Genomic DNA, 9,013 nt, shown 5'->3' with positions numbered 1-9,013 from the left:
AGGGAACCTGCTTTGGCAGGGGGGTTGGACTGGATGATCTCCAGAGGTCCCTTCCAACCCCCACTATTCTGTGATTCTATGAAAATACTCTCTCTAGCACTGCTAATGCTGCAGTAGGATGATACAAGTGACAAAAGCAATACAGCAGCAGTCCTAGCTCAGTAGGTACAGCTCAGGAAGGGCTCACGGTGTTTGGAAAGCAAAGCTACTGTCTGAAACACACAAGGTATGTAAATACCTTGGGTTTATTACTACTGCACTGTAAGGTTGTTCAGTATCAGTATTGCTTATTTCTTCAACATGAGAATACTGATGAAGGCTTAAATGCCTGTAGGAACGTCCCACTCCATCTATTTCCTAAGAGACTGCCAGCACATCCTGTGGCTCCAGGCACAACACAGAGCAACGTGACACAGCCTTCTATTTTCTGTCTCATACCTCAAGCACTTCTTCACCCGCTCTCATCTTCAGGAGATTGACAATAGCTTGGTCGCTGTAGGCTCTTACACTGGTGTTTTTGTCCTTTGTGTTGTCCAGAAGCGCTTTGAGAATCGGTTTAATTGTCTGAGGATCCAGCGAGGGAAGATGGTTTTTATTTGCCCACCAAATCATCTTTTCTGCAACTAATTTTATGTCACTAGATGAGTTCTGAAGACACTGAAGGAGACAGATACTTACATTCAGATATGCCAAGGACAAATATTTAAAGCAGTAGTTTGTATTTTTTTCTAATTTATTTTAAACTATAACAATAAAAACAGTTTTGAACTCACAGGTACGCAGAAAACAAACTTGTTACCAACAAGTTTGACTAAACTGTGTAACAGTAAGAGAAGATCAAACCTTGAAAACCAGGTAAGGTAACAGTTGGTATTTTATGCGTTTCTAACACAGGCCCTTTGACCTTTAGTAACCTTAAAAACCTGACAACTCCCTCCCACTCTTCTCTGCCAGCTGTTTGTTACTGCAAAGGAAAAAAATGACTTTGAAAGAGTCAAAAGTTTACCACAGAAAGATCTAAGTCAAATTTCCATATTACAGCAGAGATAGCGGTATTGTATTCACAGCTGCAAAGCCAGCTGAGAAAATGATTCTGTGTGTACTTTGCCTCAAAAAGAAATACCTAGATTTTCAGGGATTGGGATTTAGAGCTTCCCAAGATAAGGCAACCGAGCTTTTCAGTTTTCACACTGGCTTCACCGTACAGAAATTTGACAGAGAAAGCCACCCATGAGTTAGCTCAAACAGAGATTTCCATCACATGAGAACAACGCCAGGCAGTTCTCACAGGAACCTTACCTTACCTTAATAAAGAGGTTGGAAAGTTTTGGAGGCAGGTTCCCTCCTCCTTCCATGTGGTATTTCATAAGGAAGCCCATCCCTCTGATGCCACTAACTGCAATGGGAATCTTCAACATAAAGACAAAAACTGGTATTACTACAGCAGAGTTCAAAGCTGGTAAAACAGCTCATGGGCTGGTAAGCTTTTGCAGAAGGCTAAATCAATCTTTAAAATCCCCATAGCATGCAAAGCAGGAAAACACTGGGTTAATGTTACTGGGTAGTATGATGAAAAATCATAATGTGATTATGAGCCACCTGGAATAAGGTGGCAGGCCCCACAGAGCCCCAGGTTCCCTACTCCCAATTACTTATTCAACCCCAGATTTAAAATCTTCCTCCTAAAATAAAATGCTGGCACTTCTTGTAAACCTGGCCCGTTTATGAGAACTTTAATAAAGAAACAGAAGCTTCATTTACTCCCAACGAAATCTACTCTGCAGTTGAAAATTATTTAATCTTTGTCTCCACTGGGATCAGAACTCAAGGAATCAGAACAGTTGTGTAATTTCACTATAAAAACTGCATCTAGCCACAGGAGAACCTGCAGCTTGCACTTGGGGATTTTGGTTCTGCTTGGTAACACAGAGAACCAGCACAGCTTTTAAAACTGCTCCCAACAGAACCCGCCCTCTCTCATGTGGCACTTACCCTGTCAGCAGTGGCGTTGCTGAGGATCATCTCCTGGACGCTGTTGTAGTATTTGGGGGAACACAGCCTGCTGGGAGCAACGTTCACAGCCACCGAGAGAGCCAGGCTTCGTCCGTGTCTCACCATCCAGTCGATGCCAGAGACATCTGCTGCAAATGAAAGAAAAGAACAATGGCAAGGCTCCCCCTAGCCATTCCTCCTCATCTAAGAAAGCTTTTGTCAGTTTATCAATTCACTTCCATAAAAGGAAATAATAAGCAGCATCTCCAGCAATGCCCTGCTTCCTCCACTCCTCCCAAAACGCCATACAAACAGCGCTAGAACGCAACACCTCTACCAGACAGAAACACCTCCTGGCAGATACGGAAACCAGACACCAACAAGTGACTCCGTTCAACCCAGCCAGCCCCACATCACTTACTGCACAAAGAGCCTGGCATCAGGATTACACAAGCTTTGACTCTCTGTGACTCTTGTAAAAGTCATCTGCAATTTGAAGCCAGCTAACAGATTCCCTTTTTAATCCCACAGAGGACAGCAATGCCACAGCACTCCCAAAAACTAAGAGTTGCTACAAAAATTCATGCTTTTATCTCACTTAGAGGCAAATTAGTTAATTCTCCAAAAGCATCTGAAGACATCAGATGTGGTCTGCAATAAGCATACGCCCATCTGAGATCACAGCATCTCAAAAAAGGTGGAATGTCCCTCTCGTCCACCCTGCCTGGATATCCTGTCACCTCCCATCCTCTCTGTGTCAGCACTAGCAATCATTCAGCCACACTGGTACTTTCATCGACTCATCTCAAAACACATCCAGAAAAAAAGCACAGGTAATCCCAAATTACAACCACCAGCCTGTGCTCAAATCTGTACCAGGGTGTAGAACAGCCACGAGCAAAGAAAAGTACAAGAAAATCTAGAGTAGAGATTCGGGTTTGAGACAAAGAGAAGGAACTTAAACAATTAGTCACAAAGTCTTCCTGCCCCAATGCCTGAGTAGGCATCTCTACGTCCTTCCAGAATCAGTTCCAGTCATCGTAAACAGCTTCACCTACCCAGTAAGTGCTGGTGGAGAACAGTACTGAGCTCCTCCTCCGACAGAAACGCACACAGTTCTGCCAAGCAGCCAGCTGAGGCCATGCGGGTGGCATCCTAACGAGGAAAGGAAGGGAACAGTAATGCTGCTTCAGCTCAATACACGTCAGAGATAAACGGCAAGAAGAACAAGTGACAGAAGATGATATGAAATAAAAAAAGAAGGAAATAAATATTATTAGTAGTATTTCACTCCTACTACCTGTGGATTTCTGTCAGTTCGTGAGGTTTCTTGTACATAATGGAACTTAAAAGCCAAATCCACAGTCAAAAAAAGCCAGCAGAGACTGAAGAATTACAGATCTGATAGAAATTCTGATTTGTTAAATGGAAAAGTCATAAAAATGAAAGTGAATGTTTTAAAAGATGTGTTCACAAGACTGAAGTTTAGATTCACAGTCTTGTGTGAAAGTAAGCATTACTTATAGCCATCTCTAGATGAGCTTATCTCTGTGATAAGCTCCTTCTACTTTTAATTTAAAGCTTCCAGGCTTTTGTTGGCTTGGCTTGCGTATGTGACCATCCCAACACTACTCCTCTCTGCCCTGAAACTTGCAATCCAGTGGGAATTTTTCACTTGTTCTGTTTCTAGCATGTCAACAGTTGCATGTCTGTGTTGCACAGATTAAAACATAAGGAAGCAATGACTAGATAATTAATTTTAATCTCAGAGATGATACTGTTGCTATCTACCATACACAGAATACCCTACATTAAACTTGGAGAGCTTCTTGCTCATTGGAAGAAAATCTGCCTTTATCTGAAAAATTTTGCACACTAAATGATAAACCCCACCTGAAAGCCTACACACACACATGCATGTGCACACAGTGAAGGTATCACAGGTTTTCTCAGAGATAAAAAGCAAATCCTGACTTCAGAGCTGCCTCAAACACGTTGGTGAGGAGCTGCAGGTCAAACCCACATCCATGGTTGCTAAGGAAACGTTAAACTCACAGATTTTCAGAGTTACCAGTGACTGGCTAGGTACCTCTGATTCTTGCACCTGACTCTCAGCTAACACACTAGATTGATTTCACAGACTGTATTCAGTTTAGTGAGTAATGCCCCATCACATGCTTCTTTACCTAAGTTTATTTCTACTCTATCATTAGTAATTTCCCCTGGAAGTTATTTTAGAAAATAATTCTGTTAGAAAGTTCAGATTTTAAATTGAAGAGTGTCCACAGCAGGGATCCTTTGCAGCTGGCTGAAGCAGTACCTCATCGTGTCCCAGCATCCCTAGAAGCACCGTGCTGATATTCTTCCTAATTGCAGCATCCACTTTTGCACCGGCTCCTCGTGTTACAAACCGCAGAGCTTGCAGCATTGTGTCCCTAGAAGTGACCACAATGTACAGTCAGACACTGCCTCTCCCCGCACCCGAAAGAAGAACTTGAGCTCTAGGTACCTGCAAGAGTTACACAGCACGTACACTAACATGCCTCACAGTTTAGGAGACAGATACTCTCTGCACTGCTGAGAACTCCATGCTAGAGAATATCTCCATGTTTGTGTACTTGCGTCTGTCTCTTACAATGTAAATATTTTCTGACTATTCAGACATGCAAAAAGTTCTCAAATTGGGAAGTTAGTTAATTTCTTAGGGATCTGTGCACCCAGGATACAAGAACAGCTGTATTACTTCAAGTCAGACTGACAACTGGCACCGTCTTGTATCTGAAAGTGGGGTGCTGGGGGGTGTGCAGGAGAGAGGAGAACTGAGCAGATACCAAGCAATGCTCCCCCTGATACACTGTCACAGCTTCAGACCCAGCAAATGCCTGTCTTCCACATTCTTTGTTTTACAACCCTTGAATAACAACCAACTGCTTTCACTAATAAATGAATCTCAGAATTAAGGGGGAGTGGGAGGCAATTCTACACAAATAGCTGTAATGGTTTTGTTCATTCATCCAAGCCTTTCCTTTCATCCTTAGTAAGCAGGAAGGTGTGAGATGGCACCTCCAGCTTACCTGATGGCAGAGTCATCGCTGGAACGAATTCCATTCAGTAGCTCAGTAAAGAGAGGATCCACTTTTACATGGATGACAATGAGTTTCCCGAGAGCATCGGCAGCTTTAAGGCGAACAGCACGGTTTGAGTCTTGTAGAGCTTTGGTGAAGGTTGTTTGCAGTTGGGGCAAAAATGGTTTCAGGGCAATCTCAACCTGTACCAGAGATGAAAGAAGGAAAAGTGGTGCAGTGAAGTCTGAAACAGGGGCTAGAAATCGAAGCCTGAAAACAGCACGACCTCTTCTATAGCAGTTAGTTATCACAAATCGCGCTTATTCAGATCTAATACAAAATTAAAATAGGGAAAACACAAACCAATATCTTACCATGCAACTTTTATCCCATTCAAATCTAACCTTATTTTCTGTATACTGAAACACAAGGGTAATGTTGTTGAAAGACTTTACACCATCATGAACTGTCTTTTATATGCAGAGCACTAAATAAAAGCTCAGCTCAGTTCCAGTACGTAAGATGATCATCTTTGGACTTAACATTTCACAAAAATGGTGGACACAGGAGAGAAATCAATTACAGGGTAGTTTTTAGGCATTTGAAAGTATTTAGCAATATTTCTATGAGGTCCAGAAATTGAAGCATTTTTCACTAGGCCAGAAGCTGCTGGAACAATCCAATCCAGTTACAGTGCCATTCCTAAACATCAAATCCAGAGCAGCAGACATCCTAGCTGTATCTACATGAACAGCACCAGACATTTCTGCAGGTTACCATGGAAAATGTTGACAAGCCACAGTCAATTACTTTGAATCTTACCTTGGCTAAAAGAAGGCTTAATGTTTCAAGCAGAGCCACCTTGACATTCCAGCTGAACCGATCTCCCAAGATCCGAATGAGTGGCCCAGTAATGCTCACCACAGATGGTTTAAGAGCTTCAGCAGAAGTCAGCTTAATAACCAGCCCCAAGGCCTTTGCTGCCTCCTCCTTCTGCTCTGGATTACCAGTTAAAACACCTTCCCGCAGCACCAGGAGTATGGAAGTCACTCCCTGTCATGAAAAGTGGATAAGAAAGCTTAGAAGCTAAGATACAAAAATATCTATCTTATTTTTGCTTTTGCTATACACCAGACGCACAAACTTGGAGAGCTTCTCTCAATTTCCTGTTGACCTTCAGCTGCCTGCTTCCACATTGACAGAGCTACTTTTATTTGGTTTGATTTCATGCATCTATGCCTTACTAAGCCAGTTGCTATGAGAAAAGTGGTGGCGGCTCAGGGAATTTTTAAACCAGAGAAATCTGGCACAGAAGTCCAGCTTTACTCCCCCACAAAAAGCAGCCAGCAACCGTGACTTACGTGCATAACAGAACTGACAAAGATCTTGTTTCAAGAGGAATCTTCTGTAGGGTAACTCAAGAGCAGCAATAACCTACAAAAAGTTTCTCCAACACACAGGTTTGGAATGCCCCAACAGTCACTGCTTTTAATAGCTGCAAAGTCCTGTCAATCAGCTCCCCCAAAAGGTGGGTACTATGCCTGTGACAAATCCACACTCATTCTGATCCTTTACCTTCTTAGGAATACAGAATCCTGGCACATGCTCGCCTTTGGCCTCATTCCCTACAATCCGGATATCCTTGTGCAGGTCCTCAATGAGAGCAAGCTGGTTTCCAGCATCTAATTTCTGCACGAGAGAGGGGTAAGACAAAAATGAGGCAACATGGCAACCAGCTATTCTTTGTGAATTCTTCTCAGGTGTGCCAAGAGACAACACCTGTTTCCTGGCCTCCCTGCTCACAAAACTGAAGTCAAGCTCATCTTGCAACTCTCAAATCTTTGCAGCATTTTCAAATGTACATGCAGTTTACAATGAGAACAGAAGGTTCAGTTTAGGCAGTATTTCACCAGCTATCCCCACATTCTCCTTGCCAGGCATTACCACTGTCACCTTTGTAAGCTGCCTCTCACCTTGGTGATGGAATTAAGCGCATCCCAGCTTTCATTCAGAACTACAGGGTTGGTGTCATTAAACAGACGTATCAAGCCTGAAACCAAGCTCCTGAGGTGACCAGTATAGTCTGCTTTTGTCTTGGAGCAGTAGATATTCAGAATGACAGCTGCTGCCTGTCTCATTCCCAGCTCAGGGCTGCGGGTAGCTTCTAGTAAATCTTCAATTATAATCCTTTGTCCAGCGTCATCTTCCACAGACAGGATTACAGACTGGCAGTTTGCCATCTCCTAAAGAGTCCAAATTAATTTTGTGTTAACTCAAATAGAACAAAATCAGATTTAGCCACAGGTTTCCCCATGTCATCTACAGCATTATCTCTTAGAGAAATACTACTGTGCCTTTGCCAAGAAAGGCTGGACCAGATGATCCTTGAGGTCCCTTCCAACCTGGTATTCTACGATATGCCACTTGCTAATCATTTCTCATTAAACAGCTGATCACATCACCATAAAAGGCTCGATTCAATCCTGGAGCACAGACAGGTATATAACCAACTCTCAAAATCTAACAAGTGACCAAACTCTGCTGAACTGATTGCTGCACAGGTTGCTCTCCAGCTGCAGAAGGGCTAATTTACAAAAATTAGAGTAGCTCAGTCTCCCCATCTTACTCACCCCTCAGAGACTGTGGGTCTTGTCAGATAACATTTTTTTTATTTAGGTAGTTTAATGCTGTGCGTCATAATACTAATTACAAGCGCGTCTGTGGGTACATTGGAGATCTCCAGGCAGACTTGGGGCTAGAAGCTGAGCTAATGGGCATCTACAGCAGACAGACAACAGGACTCTCTCACTCACATTCCCAATTCACCAACTTATGTACATGTCTATCCACAATCACAACTCCAAGATGTTCTCTGGAGTCCAAATACCAGATGTTTCGGAAAGCAGTACAGGAGGAGTGCTGCATGCAAAACAGGAGAGTTCCTCCCTTCAGCCCTTTAATCTCTCAGTCTTCTATACTAAGAATAAATATAAAGTTAACTAGACACTCTGGCAGTTCTCCAAGAATAAGTAAACTGAGAATTGTATCTTGTTGCAGGCCAAAGAGACTTTTATATGGATACAAATAGATTTGGAAAGCATACGTTTTTTGACTCACAATATGCTACCAGGCAAAAAGACTCATCCTGAAGAAGCTAATGGACTGAATTAAAATATGCAATCTGTGAATCTAGAGAACACAGATTCTGTGCTGGGAAGTAAACCCGAAGCTCTGTCTTCAGGCAACCTGTCACAACAAAGAGCTGAGCTGTGCTACTTGCCAATTGCTCTTCACTGGTCCCCAGCTTCTCTTTCAGCGCAGACATCATAGCAGGCAGGATGACACTCAAGTGCCGTGTCAGAGCGTCTCCTGCCACTGATGAGAGGAAAGCTAGCACACGGGTGTTCACAGGGGGAGTAGTCAGCTAAGAAGAAAAAAAAAAAACAACAACAACAAAAAATAAGACAAGCAGAAAGTTTTTTCAGAAGGAATCCATCTACAACATGAAAAATTTCTAAGTATAAATGCATCACAATCCAAATTACAATGTTTTGAGCATAAAATCAGAACATTTCAAACTAGGCTCTTCCTTTTGGCATATTGGTCCAAAGAAAACTGTCAGCAAGCAGAGGAAAAAGCATGGTTCTGAAGTTTAACATTTGTTTCCAACTGTACCTTTGGCACCAAATAAGGCAGCACCACACGGCTCTTGACAGCCATAACTTGTTTAAGACCATCCAATTACAATGTTTTGAGCATAAAATCAGAACATTTCAAACTAGGCTCTTCCTTTTGGCATATTGGTCCAAAGAAAACTGTCAGCAAGCAGAGGAAAAAGCATGGTTCTGAAGTTTAACATTTGTTTCCAACTGTACCTTTGGCACCAAATAAGGCAGCACCACACGGCTCTTGACAGCCATAACTTGTTTAAGACCATCCACAGCGAAGTCAGATGT

General features: G+C 42.6%; 1 protein-coding gene across 1 annotated transcript in view; it reads right to left on the bottom strand.

The window, feature by feature from the left end:
• Positions 1-9,013, bottom strand: part of GCN1 (GCN1 activator of EIF2AK4) — a gene marked incomplete at its 5' end in the record, with an annotated part of 40,216 nt that overhangs the window by 1,313 nt on the left and 29,890 nt on the right. Inside the window, 11 exons of the mRNA XM_029083628.1 lie at positions 439-657; positions 1,305-1,409; positions 1,993-2,141; positions 3,051-3,147; positions 4,313-4,427; positions 5,067-5,260; positions 5,880-6,110; positions 6,633-6,746; positions 7,031-7,300; positions 8,338-8,481; positions 8,933-9,010. Coding sequence (XP_028939461.1) covers positions 439-657; positions 1,305-1,409; positions 1,993-2,141; positions 3,051-3,147; positions 4,313-4,427; positions 5,067-5,260; positions 5,880-6,110; positions 6,633-6,746; positions 7,031-7,300; positions 8,338-8,481; positions 8,933-9,010 — 1,716 coding nt within the window. The remainder of the gene's footprint in view (positions 1-438; positions 658-1,304; positions 1,410-1,992; positions 2,142-3,050; positions 3,148-4,312; positions 4,428-5,066; positions 5,261-5,879; positions 6,111-6,632; positions 6,747-7,030; positions 7,301-8,337; positions 8,482-8,932; positions 9,011-9,013) is intronic.

Source organism: Antrostomus carolinensis, unplaced genomic scaffold (assembly GCF_000700745.2).
Source record: "Antrostomus carolinensis isolate BGI_N321 unplaced genomic scaffold, ASM70074v2 scaffold1802, whole genome shotgun sequence".
In the NCBI taxonomy this organism is placed as follows: domain Eukaryota; kingdom Metazoa; phylum Chordata; class Aves; order Caprimulgiformes; family Caprimulgidae; genus Antrostomus; species Antrostomus carolinensis.
This window is presented reverse-complemented; position numbering and strand designations above follow the sequence as displayed.